The sequence below is a fragment of the Nicotiana sylvestris genome, chromosome 2 (assembly GCF_000393655.2).
Source record: "Nicotiana sylvestris chromosome 2, ASM39365v2, whole genome shotgun sequence".
Taxonomy (NCBI): Eukaryota; Viridiplantae; Streptophyta; class Magnoliopsida; order Solanales; family Solanaceae; genus Nicotiana; species Nicotiana sylvestris.
The window spans coordinates 46,161,888-46,180,845 of record NC_091058.1 but is presented as its reverse complement, the minus strand read 5'-3'; the positions used below and the strand labels follow the sequence as shown (position 1 = coordinate 46,180,845).

At 39.9% G+C, this 18,958-nt stretch overlaps 3 protein-coding genes across 4 annotated transcripts; 2 read left to right on the top strand and 1 right to left on the bottom strand.

The window, feature by feature from the left end:
* Positions 1–505: 505 nt before the first annotated feature.
* Positions 506–1,051, top strand: LOC138884878 (uncharacterized). Its single transcript, XM_070165739.1, has one exon. It carries the CDS (start codon positions 506–508, stop codon positions 1,049–1,051), a length of 546 nt encoding a protein of 181 aa, XP_070021840.1.
* Positions 1,052–14,686: 13,635 nt separating this feature from the next.
* LOC104216529 (pentatricopeptide repeat-containing protein At4g18840) lies at positions 14,687–16,825 on the top strand. 2 transcript variants are annotated; one of them, XM_009766594.2, is made up of 2 exons: positions 14,687–16,461; positions 16,558–16,825. In XM_009766594.2, exon 1 carries the CDS (start codon positions 14,704–14,706, stop codon positions 16,354–16,356), a length of 1,653 nt encoding a protein of 550 aa, XP_009764896.1. In that variant the 5' UTR covers positions 14,687–14,703; the 3' UTR covers positions 16,357–16,461; positions 16,558–16,825. The 2 variants fall into 2 exon arrangements, with proteins under 2 accessions (XP_009764896.1, XP_009764895.1); XM_009766593.2 differs by having other exon boundaries at positions 14,687–16,483.
* Positions 16,826–17,117: 292 nt separating this feature from the next.
* Positions 17,118–18,608, bottom strand: LOC104216531 (transcription repressor OFP5). Its single transcript, XM_009766595.2, has one exon. The coding sequence runs from the start codon at positions 18,471–18,473 to the stop codon at positions 17,184–17,186; it is 1,290 nt and encodes a 429-aa protein (XP_009764897.1). The 5' UTR covers positions 18,474–18,608; the 3' UTR covers positions 17,118–17,183.
* Between the last annotated feature and the right edge of the window lie 350 nt (positions 18,609–18,958).

Sequence of the window (18,958 nt, the reverse complement as noted above, 5' to 3'; positions counted from 1 at the left end):
CCACGACCTTTACAAAAGGACATTCGGCGGCCCGTTGGCCAAATGCCTCGGACCCAATTAGACAAGGGGAGTGCTCGAAGAGGTACATAAAGGCCACTGTGGCTCCCATACCGGTAACCGAGCCCTCGTCAGGTGTCTTATTCGTGCAGGATACTATTGGCCCACTATGAAAAAAGAGGTCGCAGAGTACATCAAGAAGTGCGAACAATTCCAAAAATACGCCCCTATGATACACTAGGCGGGGGAACTCCTGCACTCCGTTACCTCCCCATGGCCATTCATAAAATGGGGGATGGATATCATCGGGCCCCTCCTAGTAGGGCGAGGTAAGGTATGCTTTCTTTTGGTTTTAACTGACTATTTTTCCAAATGGGTGGAAGTAGGTGCGTTCGCTCAAATACGCGAACAAGAAGTCATCACGTTCATCTGGAAAAACATCATATGCCTCTTCGGTATCCCCAAAGAAATCAGTTGCGACAACGGACCCCAGTTTGTCAGAAAAACGATGACTAAGTTCTTCGAAAAATGGCACATCAAGCGGATACTCTCCACGCCATATCATCCTGCCGGCAACGGTCAAGCAGAATTCTCCAATAAAACAATATTGAACATATTAAAGAAAAATCTTGAAGACGCCAAAGGGCTATGGCCGGAACTACTACCGGAAGTGCTATGGGCCTACCACACAACGCCAAAGACCAGCACAAGAGAGACGCCGTATTCACTGGTCTACGACACCGATGCAGTCATACCTATTGAGGTAGGGAAACCTAGCCTGAGGTACTCCAATGAGAGTGGATCAAGCAACGACGAAAGCAGGTTACAAGACCTGGATGAGGTCGAAGAGCGAAGGGATATGGCACACATAATAATGGTGGCCCAAAAACAACAAGTAGAAAGTTACTATAACAAGAAGGCCAAAGTACGACCACTTAGAGTCGGGGACAACATGCTAAAGGCCAAAACGCAAGCAGCAAAGGACCCGAATGAAGGGAAACTGAGAATAAATTGGGACCAACCATACAAAATCACAGCAGCAGCAAGTAAATGAGAATCTCAGCTAGAAACAATGGAATGAAAACTATTGCAAAATAACTGGAATGTCGCCCACCTCAAATACTCCACTTCTGAGAAAAGACGCCGCCCGAGTCGTACTCTTTTTCCCTCGCCCAGGTTTTGTCCCAATCGGGTTTTCTCCGGGAGGTTTTTAATGACGCAACGAGAGGCACATCTCGAGGTTTGAAGTATTGTTCATTGCCTCGCCTACCGACTATATCTCCAGGCCGAGCAATGAAGGGACTAGGTATAATCTCCATTATATGTACAAAGTCGACATGTATATCCGATATATGAATAAAATCACTCCATTATGTGTACAAAAGCAACACACATCTCTAATATATGAATGAAACTGGCATCCACGACTTCAACAAATAGAATAGAATGCCACCCTCATGACGGAATCTTACTTCAACGACAGCTCAAAAGTAACATCCCAATGGCTAAGGCCATCGACGAAAAATGAGTTCAACATCATTCGAATCACGACGGGATCTTACTTTAGTGCCAGCTTGAAAGTAACATCCCAATGGCTAAGGCCATCGACAAAAAACGAGTTCAACATCATTCGAACCATGACGGGATCTTACTTCGGCGCCAGCTCGAAAGTAACATCCCAATGGCTAAGGCCATCGACGAAAAACGAGTTCAACATCATTCGAACCACGAAGGGATCTTACTTCGGTGCCAGCTCAAAAGTAACATCCCAATGGCTAAGGCCATTGACATAAAAAATGAGTTCGACATCATTCGAATCACGACGGGATCTTACTTCAGCGCCAGCTTGAAAGTAACATCCCAATGGCTAAGGCCATCGACGAAAAACGAGATCGACGTCATTAAAACCACGACGGGATCTTACTTCGGCACCAGCTCGAAAGTAACATCCCAATGGCTAAGGCCATCGACATAAAAAATGAGTTCGACATCACTCGAACTGCGACAAGATACTACTTTGACGCCAACTCGAAAGCGATATCCCTACGGCTAAGGCTATTTCCAACGAAAAGAGTTCAACTTAACTCAATACAATAAGTTTAGCATTTCAACAAAGCGTCTAAGCGACGTAACCACGACAGAAGTCGTCAAAAAAATTAATCAAAGAAAGAAAATGACTCAGAGATGTACGACCAAAACGACCTCCATCCACAGCAAATATGTTACAATTATTTGTCTTTACAAAGGTCTCAAAGACACCCTTACAAAAATCGCAAAGCAAAAGGTAAGTACAAAAGAAATACTACACATCATTCCTGGTGGCATACACGTCTTCATACGAAGAGTCGGAGGCGAGTCTATTCACATCATCAGAATTGATATCACCGTCGTCAGGAAAGAGGGTCATACATGTATGCCTTGCGAGCCACACAAGCCTTGGTATGTACATCTTGAAGCTCCGCTTTAGACACCATCCCATCAACATGAAGATCCTTGTACACATCGAGCTGAGCTTCAGCGTGAACCCACAACTCATATAGACGTCAAGGCACGACGGGGTCAGCTGGAGTATAAGATAAAGAAGGCTACGACTATCGTCATACGTCCTTCGCTTTCAAAGAATCCATTTTCTTGCTCAATACGGACAGTTCCTCCTCCAACCCTTGAACACGCCTCTCAAGCCCCGCTATCTTAAGTGCGGACACCTCCTTCTCTTTGGTCCGCTCTGACCTACAAACACGGAGGGCATCTTCCAGACTGCCGCCTCAGAGATAAAAGTCGCCAATCTATCAGCACTCACGCCCAACTCACCTTTAAGCTCATTGATCTCCGTGTCTTCGTATCCAACTCGGCAGTCAAATTGGCCACCTTGGCTTGGAGGTCGGCATTCTTGGATATTACACCCTGCTTAGATCAAGCTCATCTTCTTTCACTTTGAGGGATGCCTCGAGCTCACTGTTACGAGCGATGGCCTTCATGAGGTCCTCGTCTCGCTCCCTCAACTCCTCGACCTTACGCTCTAATTGATCCTCCATCTGTTTAAGCCCTTCGCGGAATAGTTGGAAGTCAGGATCCTGAGTGTAGATGTCGGCCATCGCACGATGCATGGTGTGATATTCTTGATATTTAGAAGACATTTTTTCATAAATGGCCGTTCTCTTCCTTTCCCAACGCTTGCGCTCGATCTCCATGATAAAGGTCTGGCACAAAAAAAGTGAAGTTAAAACAAAAGGACAGGCCAAAAACAATAACATAAACCCAACGACGAAATGAAAAGAAAGATATCTACCCGTAAGGCCATGCCAGAGACGCTCTAAGACAACTCCATATCGCTCATCGCTCTAAGCGCCTCGTTCTCAGGGGCAGCACATAAAGGAGCTAAAGCAGACACCACTTGATCATAGTCTGACAAAAAGTTGTAGTCCCCAAGGACAATTATATGTCAATCAGAACCCTCCACTCTGACCTCTACGTGAGTGTGACGCTCCAAAAACTCACGAACATCCCTTGGGTCGACATTCGAGCCCGAGCCTTCGCCCTTGACGTGTGGGCCCTCTCCGACATTGGATGAAACACCACCCTCAGCGGAGCGCACAGAACCACCTCCTTGGTAAACCCCTTATGTTTGGGGAGACCTTCCCGCCAAGATGGCGTCAGCCATAAACGCGGGCACAAGTGTCGTCTGTGACGCACCCTCCTATTCTTACCAATATCAACGGCCTCCGCCCTCCTCCTTTTCCTCGATAACGATTCGTCTCCATTAGAGAACTCGTCCACAAGGTGATAGACCGGTAAGGAAGAGGTTCCTCCCCTCACGACCATATCGCAAGAAGAATCTCCCACCTGTATCGGTTGAGTACGACCCTCTTGGACAGACTCACTCAGAGTAAATTGCATTCTTGTAGCAGCGACGGCCTATTGAAATGCAGGGACTGGGGCCCTACGCCTAGAAGCATTACGAGCTGTCATCACAGAAAGCCATATCAGTAGATATGATGACCAATGACCAGATAGAGACACAGAGGAAGACACTTACTATAAGAAAGTTTCGGCCCAAAGCGTTTCACGAAAGCAGTCCAGTCTCGAGTCTCTACTGCATGGGGCAGCAGATGGGCTACCCAATCCTTTATACTTGCAATAGGGCGGGGCGGGCGCCTCATAGCTGCAAATGAGAAGTAAGTAAACACTAAGGTGAATAAAGAAGAAAAGAAAGAACAAACAAGTGGTGACACTTACGATTCTCGTTCCACTGCTTTGGGAATCTAGCAGGGTCAGACACGATGTGTTCAGTTTTGACGAAGAAGTACTTATACCAAAATTTGCGACTCGCCCGGTCATCGATTCTGACCACCAGCCCTTTTGTCCCACGATGCCTCAGATGTACCATAGTACCCCTATGAAAGCTGGGTGAAAACAAGTGTAGAAGGTGGTGAACGATAACCTCGCACCCCGCTAACTCTGCATATTTTGTCAACAACAGGAGTATTTTGAGCATGTACTGGGAAAGTTGTGCCGGGAAAACTTGATAGAATCGACATAATTCTTCTGCTAATGGGAGAAGGGGGAAAGATGACCAATCACAAAGGGATACTCATAGAAGGTACAGTACCAGGCCTATGGACTTCCACGAAGTCTCCTCCCACTGGAACCATCTCAATATGAGCGGGAATGCTATATTTTGCACGGAGAGCATCGATATGGACTTGCTCAGTTTCAGAGAGTACAGGGGCAGGAGCAGGAGGAGGGTCCTTAAGGAAATTGCTTCGAGACGTAGGGTGTCTCGGCAACAACTCCTCCATGGTGGGAAAGTTGTCCTCTTCCTCCACCATCATGTCCTCACCACCAGTAGGGGGTGCCACGGATAACGGGGTAGCATCAGAAATCCCCTCACGAGATCAATGTGATCTAGGCATATCTATGGCGAAGAATGTGGTGACAGAACAGAAAAACCCAAGGATGGCAGACGGAGAGAAAGCAAAGAGAATTGCTAGAGCAAAAGCGGGAGAGAAGGTAAAGAATAATCAAAGAATAAATGGCCAAGAGTTTTTGAAAATACAAACCCTCCATATATTTATAGGATAGGGTAGCACCAGAATCGAAGCGAAAGGCTGCAGAATGGCACCGAAATTGAAGCGACAAGCCCTCAGCCCCTGTCTCGAAAACACGCATAATGATGATGCACGTGGAGGTGACGTCATTTCACGATAAGATACACCACCCATGGTCTCGTTGAGCACGCTAACCTTCCATTGTTGGCCAAGTCATGAAGTTTCGTGAAACCAAATTTCTCCACAGGTGTGGGCGGTGTCTGCTCATCAACGATGCTCCAAGTCGCAACCTCGACAAGTGGATGGACTAACTATATGGATCCAAATTTGGTGGACCACGGCTACTGTCAAATATGACAAAAGATGAGGTCTTCACAGCACAATGTCTTGTGTAGGACGACGTTGACCGACAACGGATGAATGACGTATGACTTTTGTAGTAGTGTAGGTCTAACAGGGTGCATTAGGAATATATTTTCGAATATTCCCTATGGTATGTCTCCTAGGGTTCAGAAGGGGGTTGTCCCATATATATATAGGAAGGAAGTAACCTTGGAAGGCAGAGACTTTTTCGACTAAGAACTTCCTTTGTAATATTCATTCGACATTGGTGGTGATCATTTTTACACACTTAATCCTTCTGTTTCATGAGATCAATAGATTCTATTTACCATGTTCATCCCTCATGTCTCTCATTCTGGAGTTTATTATACTTGGCTGAGATTTATCCTTTTATCTTCTTTAATTGATTTAACCAAAAAGGATTCAATATCTTTTGGTTCAAACACTCCTCATTTACTTGAAATTTTGGTGTCTAATTTTAGTTGTGTGATTTATCACTAGATCTTGCTACCTAGCTATGTGATTTCTTCATTCTTGTCTAGACTTTTGTTGCATACAATATTTAGTAGCACAAGTTTCTTATGCTCCAACAATGCAAATATTTGGGATCCCTTTGGTGCTAAAGGCAACCTGATATATCTAGTAGTAGTAACTTGAGGACCCAGTATTTTGTCACTTTTTCATAGTCGATAGTTTGTTCACTAAAATAATAACAATAACAATAATATACCCAGTAAAATCCCACAAGTGAGGTCTAGGGAGGGTAGTGTGTATGCAGATCTTACCCCTACCTAGCGAGGTAGAGAGGTTGTTTCCAATAAACCCTCGGCTCAAGAAAAGGTGAAAAGAGAGAGAGGAAGAAGATGAAGAAGAAAGAGGAAGAAGATTAAGAAGAAAGAGGAAGAAGAAGAAGAAAGAAAAAATAAAGGGACGAAGGACGATAAGGAAAAGGGGAGAAAGACAATTATAGTAACAACAACAACAATAACGAAACCAGTAACATAAAATAACATCAAACAATAGCAGACTGGAATATACGATATACAGAGTGAACGAAAAAAACAAGGGAGCTACTAATACTACTAAAAAAACGAGGAACTCTTCACTACCTACTAGCCAACTACCCTAATTTTCGATCTCCAGACCCTTCTATCCTAGATCATGTCCTCAGTGAGTTGAAGTAGCGCCATATTTTGCCTAATCACCTCTCCCCAAAAATTCTTCGGCCTTCCTCTACCCTTTCTCAGACCCACCACGGCCAGTCTCTCACACCTCCTAACAGGAGCATCCGTACTTCTCCTCTACACGTGCCCGAACTATCTCAGGCTCAACTCCCTCATCTTGTCCTCCACGGGGGCCACTCCCACTTTGTTCCGAATAACTTTGTTCCTAATATTATCTCTCATGGTATGCACATACATCCATCTGAGCATCCTCATTTCTGCTACTTTCATCCTCTGAACATGGGAGTTCTTGACTGGTCAACACTCAGCCCCATACAACATAGTAGGTCTAACTACCACTCTGTAGAACTTACCCTTAAGTCTTGGTGGCACCTTCTTATCACACAAAATACTAGATGCGAGCCTCCATTTCTTCCACCCTGCACCGATACGGTGGGAGACCTCATCATCAATCTCCCCGTTACCCTGGATTATAGACCCGAGATACTTGAAACTACCCCTCCTTAGGATGACTTGGGTATCAAGCTTCACATCCACGTCCACTTCATGAGTCTCGTCACTGAACTTACACTCCAAATATTCCATTTTGGTCTTGCTCCACTTGAAACCCTTAAACTCTAGGGTCTGTCTCTAGACCTCTAGCCTCGCATTGACCCCGCTCCTCGTCTCATCAATCAGCATTATGCCATCGGCAAATAACATGCACCATGGCACCTCCCCTTGAATGTGTCGCGTCAGCACATCCATCGCTAGAGCAAATAAGAACGAGCTGAGAGTCGATCCCTAGTGCAACCCCATCACTACTGGGAAGTGATCTGAGTCACCTCCCATTGTCCACACCCGAGTCTTAGAACCATCATACATGTCCTTGATTACCCTAGTGTAAGCTACCGGAAAACCGCTAACCTCCAAACATCTCCACAAAACCTCCCTCGGAACTTTATTGTACACCTTTTCTAGGTCTATAAACACCACTTGTAGGTCCTTCTTTCTCTCCCTATACTGCTCTACCAATCTTCTCACCAGATGAATAGCTTCCGTAGTCGATCGCCCCGGCATAAATCCAAACTGATTCTCAGAAATAGACACACTCTTCCTCACCCGGACTTCCACCACTCTCTCTTAAATCTTCATAGTATGACTCAACAGCTTGATAGCCCTATAGTTATTGCAGTTGTGGATATCACCCTTGTTCTTGTACAAAGGAATCATCGTACTCCACCTCCATTCTTCGGGCATCTTATTCGTCTTAAAAATAACATTAAACAACTCAGTAAGCTATTTCATTCCCACACATTTCCTCTTATTCCATTTATTTCTCGACAATACTTTTGGTATTTATGTTCATCCACATACATTTGTAAAGGCTTTTCCAAATTTCAAAGCCGTATCTAACATTGTCGAGTTCCAGGTTAATAGCTCGTTTGGCCAAGCTGTAAAAATCAGCTTATTTTGAGAAGTGCTTTTCTCAAAAGTACTTTTGGTGAAAAACAGTTTGTGTTTGGCTAATTAGTTTGAAAAGCACTTCTGAGCAGCAATTATTGTTTGGTCAAGCTTTAAAAAACTGCTTCTAAGTGTATTTTTCTCAAAAGTTCTTCTCAAAGCACTTTTGGAGAGAAACTACTTTTTTCTGCTTCTCATCGAAAGCACTTTTTTCCCTTCCAAAAGCCTGGCCAAATACCTCAATTTTTGGCCAAAAATACTACTTTTGACCAAAAAAAGGTACTTTGGCCAAAAAGAAACTTGGGCAAACATACTATAAGACCAAGTAGTGGGGGACTGCTCTTTGTTTGAGATCACTATCTGCCTGTTAAAAGGGGAGTTAGCATTTGTGGTCAAAGATTTAGATGCCTTGTGGCAGTAGAGCAACATTAAGGCCGAATTCTATTTCCGAATTTGTGCAACATAATCTGGGTTTTATTAGGCCAGAAAGCAAATTTTGGAGGGGGAGAATGCATAGTTAAGTGGGTTAACATCACATATTATTTTCATCAGAAATAGTTGGGGTTTTGGAAAAGCAGGATTCAAACACGAAATCTTTATAAATATTCTCCGTCATACCATGGCTAAATTGAATTGGATCGACATTAACTTCAGCAGTTAAATGCCATTCTTCAACCTAATTTTGCAATTTCAAACCCAGATGCGAGTTCTTCTAGTTTCAGATTTTTAATGTACGTTCGTATTTTCTCATTCCTAATTTTGCTGGAGCCAGTGATCATTTTCATACATGAATATTTTTGAACCAAAAAATTTTCAAAGGCAATTTAAACAGCTTTAACGTCTAAGAGTTCAACATAGTTGTTAATTTATGATAGCCTATCGTTTTTCATGAAAGAAATTTAAACAATTATCTAAGTCATCACTTTAGTAAAGAATGTATGGATTGAGAAGAATATTTGGTTGAACTATACGATGTTTTGATTAAAAAAATATAAAAAGGTCTAAAAACGTAAAATATGTTATAAATATATTATATTATGGATGTTTATTTAGTATTCCATTGTAAATAAGCTTCATAAAGAAGCTTATCCATATGGGACTCCACCGTTAATATGTTTATCTATTTAAGTACTCTATTGGAAATAAGCTTCCTGAAGAAGCTTATCACTTCGATACCCGGTTATGGATAAACATTACCCCCGGTAGAAGATTATCCATACCGGGTATAATAAGCTTATCCTTTCAGTACCCAGTTATGGATAAATATTATCCCCGGTAGAAGATTATCCATACCGGGTATAATAAGCTTATCCTTTCAGTACCCAGTTATGGATAAACATTACCCCCGGTAGAAGATTATCCATATCGGGTATAATAAGCTTATCCTTTCAGTACTCCGTTATGGATAAACATTGCTCTCAGTAGAAGATTATCCATATCTGGTATAGTAGCAGCTTACACAGCAGCTTCCTTTCTTCTATAAATAGAAGAGATTTCAGTTCATTATGTACATCAGTTTGAATTCGAATAATATATCAGTTTCTCTCTATACTTGTCTTTACTTTATAGTCTTTATTTTATAACACGTTATCAGCACGAGACTCTGCCATCTCGAGCAAATATTTTGAAAGTATCTGAGGTAAGAACTTTCTTTTCCTAAATAATGTCAAATCTTTCTAAACTTGAATTTGTAGCCCTGGATATATCGGGCAAAAGCTACATGTCTTGGGTGCTTGATGCTGAAATTCATCTTGATGCGATGGGTCTGGCAGACACCATCAAAGACAAAAATCAGGCATCAAACCAAGACCGTGCCAAAGCAATGATATTCCTACGCCATCACCTTGATGAGGGCCTGAAAATGGAATATCTTACTGTTAAAGATCCAGTCATACTGTGGAATAATTTGAAAGATAGATATGACCACCTGAAGATGGTCGTTCTTCCACAGGCACGATATGATTGGACTCATCTAAGGCTACAAGATTTTAAATCTATCAGTGAGTATAATTCTGCTATGTTCAGAATTATTTCCCAATTGAAGTTATGTGGTGATAATATTACTGATCATGATATGTTGGAGAAAACTTTCACCACTTTTCATGCCTCGAATATGCTCCTGCAGCAGCAATATCGAGAGATGGGATTTAAAAAGTATTCTGAACTTATCTCACATCTTCTTATAGCCGAGCAACATAATGGGCTATTAATGAAAAATCATGAAAGCCGACCTACTGGTTCTTGTCCATTCCCTGAAGTGAATGAGACGAACTTTCACCAGGCTAAACGTGGAAAGGTCGTGGCCCCAGTCGTGGTCATGGTCATGGTTGGGAAAGAAACTCTAATCATGGTAATAATAATGCACCAAAGAACACTCCTCACCACCAGCAGTGGAAAAGGAAAGAACAAAAGCATGAAGCGGTGCAAGAACCAAATGCAGAAAATGCATGCTATAGATGTGGAGAAAAAGGGCACTGGTCACGTACCTGTCATACGCCAAAGCACCTGGTTGAGCTTTATCAAGCCTCCCTAAAGAAAACAGAGAAAAATGCTGAAGCAAATTTTATTTCTGAAGATAATTTAGACTTCATGCATTTGGATGTAACTGATTACCTTGCACTCCCAGAAGGAGAAACAAGTCATGTAATCGGAGGTGAATCTGTAGAAATGTAAATATTTTAATTTTTGTTATTTGTAATAGATAGTATGGTTATGTAATTGTTGTACATAAAGAAAAATTATGATTTGATAATAATGTTTACTATAATATATCTTGTTTATGTCATTTTGAAGAATATGGATAACATTATTAGATCAACTTAAACTCTAGCAGAGTTTGCAAGAAATATACAACCACAAGAAGTGGTTATATTTCGTATATCTCATTGTAATTATATTTTGTTAACTACCAGAAGTGGTATATGCCTATGATCACCAGAAGTGATAATTTAGGCTTTCTATGGTTACAATTGAAGATAAGCTACATAAATATTCTCTATATTAAATGCACGCCTCGATTTGCTCCTGAAGTAGTAAATATTTTAAAAGAGGTTGAGGCATCACAATTTGATGTGATTAATGCGCATTCAGATAATTATGTTCGATTTCCTGAAGGATGAGAACTTTTGATAATATTAATCCATTCCCTGAAGTGAATGTGACAATACTAATAAGTCGGGTAAATATGAACGCGCTCTTGATGTGAATACATTACAATTCACCTCCAGAAGAGTTAATATAATTGAGAGAATATATACTCAATATTTCGTATTTTAAATTTGCTCCTGAAGAAGTAACACAATTGAAATTGCCTCCTGAAGTGGAAAAATATTATGAAGAGGAGTTTTCGTGTGCTTAAACAATTGTTTTACATTGTTTATTTGATTGTGATTTTCTCTCATGACACCAGCAGTGTCTGAGCAATATTTGATAGTACAAAATGTATCAACAACTCCTGAAGAGCTAAATGTTTGCCTAAAGAATACATGACACCAGTAGTGCCAGATAAATATTAGATTGTGGATAATAAATGAAGGCTCTCGAAGAGCTTATATACAAATATGTCATTCATATTATATGATTATGGTCAAAACATATGTTGTAGTAAACCTGAAGTTTACTAATACAAATGGCTATCATATTGAGACTACAAATGATTGGAAGATTGATAATCTTCATGTTTCCACAATCATAGGGGGTAAAATAATATGTATGTGAGAAGTTACCCGCCTTATTCTTTAATTTGTACTATATCATGTATCACAGTAAACCAGAAGTTTACTAAAGCAAAAGTTTATGCCATAGTAAACCAGAAGTTTACTAAGAGATAGCACATGACATGATAAACTTGAAGTTTTCATTTGCCATTTTTAAATGAGCTATTTGAGAATTCAGATAAGCATATACTAAAGAACTAGAAGATTCTTCAGGAATTCTCATGTGTTGCTTGTTCTCATAATGAATTGATTATACCAGCTAAAGTTGGGACTAAGACCCCTGATTCTGAAATATATAAAAGGTGAATATGGGCCCGTTCACCTATCATGTGAACCACTTATAGGTGCATATATGAGATGGTTACATGTGTAATTATTGTCAACCTGCAGTTTGGCATTTGGAATTGCTTTTCTCGATTAAGAGCATAATTTTCAGATTATGAAATCAAGACAGTTCATCTTGATAATGCTGGTTTATATCCAAGCTGGTTTAGCATTGAATACCTCCTATTAATGGCTAAACCATTGCTTATGAGAACAAAGCTTCATGTGTTGGTCTAAGATTTTCTAAATTGCATATAGCAGCACTTGTATGCATCAGATCAACAATATATGATAAGTCCTCCCTTCACAATTGGTTTAGGATCAGAAACCAAATATTTTTACTATCTTTTGTTGCGTGGTATATGATTAATTTCTCTACCATAATACACAAAGATATGTTTCCCAAAGATGATTGGGGATATATGTTAGTTTTTCTAACATTTGGGGGATGGAATAAACAGTTGAAAAATATGCTATATGAATCGAATTATCATGATCCTCACTTAGAAGATAATTCAAGTCGAATGCCAGAAGCATTTGCTGATCCAAAATTAAATATCATATTTCAGCTGCAAATGCTCCTATTAAAATTAAAGTCCCTGAAGGATAGAGTTTACTGTACGCATGAAGCGTGGTAGACCAATCGGTTCCAAAGGTAACAATCCTTGAAAAATAGTAGGAGCTAATGATCAAAATGAGGAGGAAATAAGCTCTAGAAGAGCCCACGACATAACATTTCATGAAACTCCCGAAAAAGTTCAGGTACCTGAAAATAAAGAAAGTGATGAGATCTCCACAAGTTATGTCGCTTCGGAACTGACACAAAATGATCGTCGACGATATATTTAATACAATATAGTGCACAATATTGTAAAAGATTGTGAGGATCGGACTAGCAGTCCAGACACTTGAAGATGTCATACCATTTAGATACAAGTCTTAACCTATATGACTTATTTGGCTAAATCTATATGAAGATCCTTGAAGGATTGAAAATGCCCGAAGCATATAATTCAAAGTCTTGAGAAATGTACTCGATCAAATTATAAAGATCTTTGTACGGTTTAAAGCAATCTGTGCGCGTGTGGTATAATCGCCTCAGTAAATATTTGCTGAAAGAAAGTTACATAAATTATGTTATTTGTCCATGTATTTTTATAAAGAAAATGTCATCAAAATTTGTTACACTTGCTGTTTATGTTGGTGACATAAATCTTATTGGAACTCCGGAATAGCTCCAAGAGGGTCTTAAAAATACTTTTACATGGACAAAGTGTACCCATTAAGTACACCAATGAATATTCAATCACTTGAAGTGAATGAGGATCCGTTCCAACCTTTAGAAGAGGATAAGGAGCTCCTTGGTCCTGAAATACTTTATCTCGGTGTAGATGGTGCACTTATTTATCTTGCTAATGCTAACAAAAGTGGTGCAGATCGTATTGGTAAAGATGCAAGTTATTTATCCGATACCCATAAAGCTCGATTTCAAACCGGCAAGCAGGGAGTGCATATGATTGAGATCAGTGATTCATTCGAGAAACATGTGGGTTGAAATGTGATAAAAGACTCACAGTATTATACGGAGACAATGTTTCATGCATATCACTATTAAAGGGAGGATTTATAAAAGGAGATAGAACGAAGAACATTTCACCAGAGTTATTCTACATACATGATCTTCAGGAAAATTGTGACATTGATGTGCATTAAATTAGTTCAAGTGACAATCCAGCAGATTGTCTTTACCAACATCAATTTTTGAGAATATGGTATACAAGATTGGAATGCGGAGACTCAAATATTTGAAATAAGGTTTTCTTCAGGGGGACTAAAATGTGCGTTGTACTCTTTTTCCCTTACTAAGGTTTTTCCCACAGGATTTTCCTTATAAGGTTTTTAATGAGGCAGCCAGTAATGCGTATTACTAAATATGTGTACTCTTTTTCCTTCACTAGGATTTTTTCCCACGTGGTTTTTCCTAGTAAGGTTTTAATGAGGCACATTATCTTTTAATGAACATCCAAGGGGGAGTGTTATAAATATATTATATTATGGATGTTCATTTAGTACTCCGTTGTAAATAAGCTTCCTGAAGAAGCTTATCCATATGGGACTCCACCGTAAATATGTTTATCTATTTAAGTACTCTATTGGAAATAAGCTTCCTGAAGAAGCTTATCACTTCGATACCCGGTTATGGATAAACATTACCCCCGGTAGAAGATTATTCATACCGGGTATAATAAGCTTATCCTTTCAGTACCCAGTTATGGATAAATATTATCCCCGGTAGAAGATTATCCATACCGGGTATAATAAGCTTATTCTTTCAGTACCCAGTTATGGATAAACATTACCCCCGGTAGAAGATTATCCATATCGGGTATAATAAGCTTATCCTTTCAGTACTCCGTTATGGATAAACATTGCTCTTAGTAGAAGATTATCCATATCTGATATAGTAGCAGCTTACACAGCAGCTTCCTTTCTTCTATAAATAAAAGAGATTTCAGTTCATTATGTACATCAATTTGAATTCGAATAATATATCAGTTTCTATCTGTACTTGTCTTTTACTTTATAGTCTTTATTTTATAAGAAAATGACTAGTTTTTCGGTTGTAGGAAAAACAAAAATATCAAACGCATGATCGTCGTACCAGTTACCAAAATTGGAAACACAATGTCACCGGCGGCAACTTTATCTCCAGAACCAATCTTTTCCTTCATAGAAATGGCCAATTCCATTTCTGAACTCCACCAGTCTCACGCTTTCCTGCTCAAAACTGGCCTCTTTCGTAACCCTTTTGCCGCTAGCCGCCTCTTAACCAAAGCCACTACACTTCCCTCTTCTTCCTCCGCAGACACCCTTTCATATCCTCTCTCCATTTTCACTCACATCGAAGAACCCAACTCATACACCTACAACACTATCATCCGTGCTTATTCCACTAGCTCTTTCCCGCAACTTTCACTCATAATCTTCCTTAAACTGTTAAACGCTGTACATAAAGTTTTCCCTGATAAGTACACTTTTACATTCATTGTAAAAGCTTGTGCTACTATAGGAAATGCTAAACAAGGTGAACAAGTTCATGGGTTAGTGACAAAAATTGGACTTGAGGAAGATGTGTATGTGTATAATACTTTAATTCATATGTATGCGAAATGTGGGTGTTTTGGAGTTTCGCGTGGTATGATTGATGGGTTGGTTGAAGATGATGTTATAGCGTGGAACGGGTTGTTGAGTGTGTTTGCTGAAAGGGGGTTGTTTGAGTTGGCGAGAGAGTTATTTGATGAAATGCCTGTGAAGAATGTTGAATCTTGGAACTTTATGGTTTCTGGTTATGTGAATGTTGGGTTGGTGGATGAAGCAAGGAAAGTGTTTGATGAAATGTTGGTGAAAGATGTTGTTTCGTGGAATGTTATGATTACTGGGTATACTAAGGCTGATAGGTTTGCTGAAGTTTTGGCTCTTTTTGAGGATATGCTGAGAGCTAAAGTGAAGCCTGATAATTGTACACTTGTGAATGTGCTGTCTGCTTGTGCTGGTGTTGGATCTCTGAGCCAGGGAAAGTGGGTTCATGCTTATATCGAGAGGAACGGGATTGAGGTTCACGATTTCCTTGCTACTGCTCTTGTAGATATGTATTGCAAATGTGGATGTATTGAGAAAGCTCTGGAGGTGTTTAATGGTACTTTGAGAAAAGATATTAGTACTTGGAATGCAATGATTGCAGGGTTAAGCAACCATGGGTATTTGGATGATGCATTAAAGACTTTTGATGAACTCATTGCTGATGGTATTAAGCCCAATAAGGTCACTTTTGTAAGCGTTTTGTCTACTTGCAGTCAAGGGGGCTTATTAAGCGAGGGGCGCAGGATGTTCGATCTCATGATTAGTGAATATAGAATTCAGCCTACGCTCGTGCATTATGGTTGTATGGTTGATTTACTTGGCCGGTTTGGATTATTAGAGGAGGCTGAAGAACTCTTAAGCAGATTGCCAGTGAAAGAAGCTCCTGCTATTTGGGAGTCCCTGTTGAGTGCTTCCAGAAGCCACAATGATGTTGAATTGGCAGAGCGCATCGCTACGAAACTTTTAGAGCTTGATCCCCACGACAGTGCTGGTTATGTTCAACTATCAAATGTCCTTGCATCTATGGGGAGATGGGATGATGTTAGGGAAGTGCGGAGGAAGATGAGAAGTGAGGGAGTGACTAAAGAGCCCGGTTGTAGCATGATTGAAGTGGATGGAGTTGTTCACGAGTTCTTGGCTGGTGAAGGGATAATACTGTAACATGGACAAAAGACTTCTTGGATAAGGCCATCAATCTGAAATAGTACTAATAGCTCTATAAGCGCTGCATCCAGTCTTCAGAGGAAGCTGAATTTTCCATTTGTCGTACGTGCTTGCTACTACTGTGGTACTAAAATTTTGCTGACCTGCTTCTACTACAGCCTTCAAGCGATTTCTTTAATACTCTCTCGTACTTTTCAGGCTGCTAGATGGGAATTATAGTATGCAGACGTGAGCGGTACCTTAAGAACCACTGATGATGCAAACTGTTGAAAAGGATAGAGTTTATCTTCTTTATGCAGACCAAAACATTTGCTTATATTGGTAGAAATAGCTGTCCAGTGCAACAGAAGCAAACAGTTTGTTGTAAATTATATAGCAAGCAGCTACCCTGAACTTGTGTTAGAAGCAGCAATCAAAAACATAAATATAACATATCTCGAAAGTAAAGTTTATCATTCCTTTGCAAGATTTTTCTTATCATTTGGATGTTTTTTTTTGGCATAAATTTCTTATCCATCAGTTAATGCATTGGTATCCAGATGCAGATGGAAAATCTGGCTGCCAGATTCTAGTGGCAATTAACTCCTTGTTAATTCCATAGTAAAAGGAGCTAATTCATCTTGATGAACGATGAACTGTTGTGTTCATTGCCCTGGCAAATGTATAAACCATCAAGCTTGATTGCTCTTTGGAAATTTCAGAATGCAAAGCCTGTTTTCTATAGTTTTTCCCCATTTTAGTATAAAAAGACGTAGTAATAATTTAAAACAATAAACATACTTAAGAGAGGATAGTACCTATAACTTATTTACATTTGCATGAAGTTAAGCAATTCCCAAGTCATCAGAACAACAACAATTCTGCAATCCTGCTCCAATATTAACCTGGTTCAGCTCAAACCATACCTGCCGAAAGACCTTGATAATGAGATCATGGTATTCATCGCAGTTCAGTGTCAGATAACAAGCCAATAACTCTTCAAGCTCCTCTGAGTTTTTTATCCCTCTCTGTGTTATCATCTCAATCATCGACTCTCTGAAGTCCCTAAAAGGGTCAAATGAACTCTTTACAACAGCATAGCTATCGAAAACTGTCCTGTCTCCTCCCGATCTCTCCTTTGTCTCTTGTCTCATCTTCATCTTTGCTTTCTTCATGTCTTCAAGAGCTTTGATTCTGCATTCTATCTTGGCTGTTGTTCTTGGTGAATATGCTCTGAGTTTAACACCATGTTTTCGTCTTCTCTTCTGGTTTATGTACACTGATTTTCTCTGCTGATAGTCACTTTTCTCTGACATTTCTTTGATTTTCATGTCTTTCATCTCTAGGCATTCTGATTCAAATTCTTCTTCAGACAATTCATCAGCTTCTTCATCTAGATTCAGAGATTCAAACATGTAAGTTTCCTCGACTGTATTCTGACTGGAATCAGTCACACTCCTCGTATTTCTTGTACAATAGGCTGTTGTTTTCTCCTTCCTCTTTTGCATTACCTTCTCATTCTCGGGCTCTATTTCGAATATATCTTTCTCTATCACCGCTGCTGCTCTTTCTTCTTCTTCTTCTTCTTGATCAGGTTCTCTTGCATTTTCTGCTATTCTCTGCTCCAGAGCTTTTCTACTCAGTTTCCTCAGCTTCTCATCTCTGACAGAATTCATCTTTCTGTTACTGAATTCTGCTTCTTTCTGTGTAATCCACATTTTCTTGGGCTTTTCCGTTATCTTTCTTGAAACCATATAATTGAACTTGTGATCCTCTTCTCCCAAAAGAATCTTGGAATTCCAAGCTGAAACTTGATCACATTCATCATAAGAACCATTCCAGAGTGGGTTCTGAATTTGTTGATTCTGATGATAAGCTTCAAATCTGTCTTCAGTAAAAGAAAGCCTCCAGTAAGGATCATCATCATCATCCCCACCATAGAATCTGCCTTCTTTCAAGCTAACATTCGTCGGCGATGTCAAAGAAGTCAAATTCGCCTTGCTCTTCTGCTTCATTTTTGCTGCTTCTTGATTCTCAGTGTTGCCATTCTTCTTTTGTTTGAATTTTGAGAGCCAAGAAACAGGGAAAACATGATTGATCAATGAAGATGAAGGCTTCTTCTTTCCCCACTTCATCTTTCACTATGAAAAAGAAACACCAGAAAATGGAAATTTTGGAAGTTTTGCTAATTTTTTTGTGAATGGTCTTTTCTTGGAGTTAGCAGAGGGAAAAAGAAGTGCAGTAGAAGCAGTTAAGGGGGACAGTTAGGCTGTTAAATAGAGACGTGGGATTCATGTTGGAGGAAGGTGTGAACTTTTTTAGGTTGTGTGTGTTGCTTTTAGAAATGGTATTGCACTATTTAGTTCAAAAGAAAGGCCCGCCATTTGGAAATCTTGTGACCACTTACCCACTTCTTCCTACTTTCTAGTAGTAAGTATTTTGCAGAATTGCTGTTCTATCTTCAAGGGACCAAATTCACTTGGTCTCCTACCTAAAGTCATTACCCGTATGTCCTTTTTACTTTTTGTCTTTTATTTTCTCCTACACAACATCATAGTAGGTTATTTGCTTTTTTCCCTAATTATCTTGCTATAAACACTTACATGTTGGTTTGAATCAT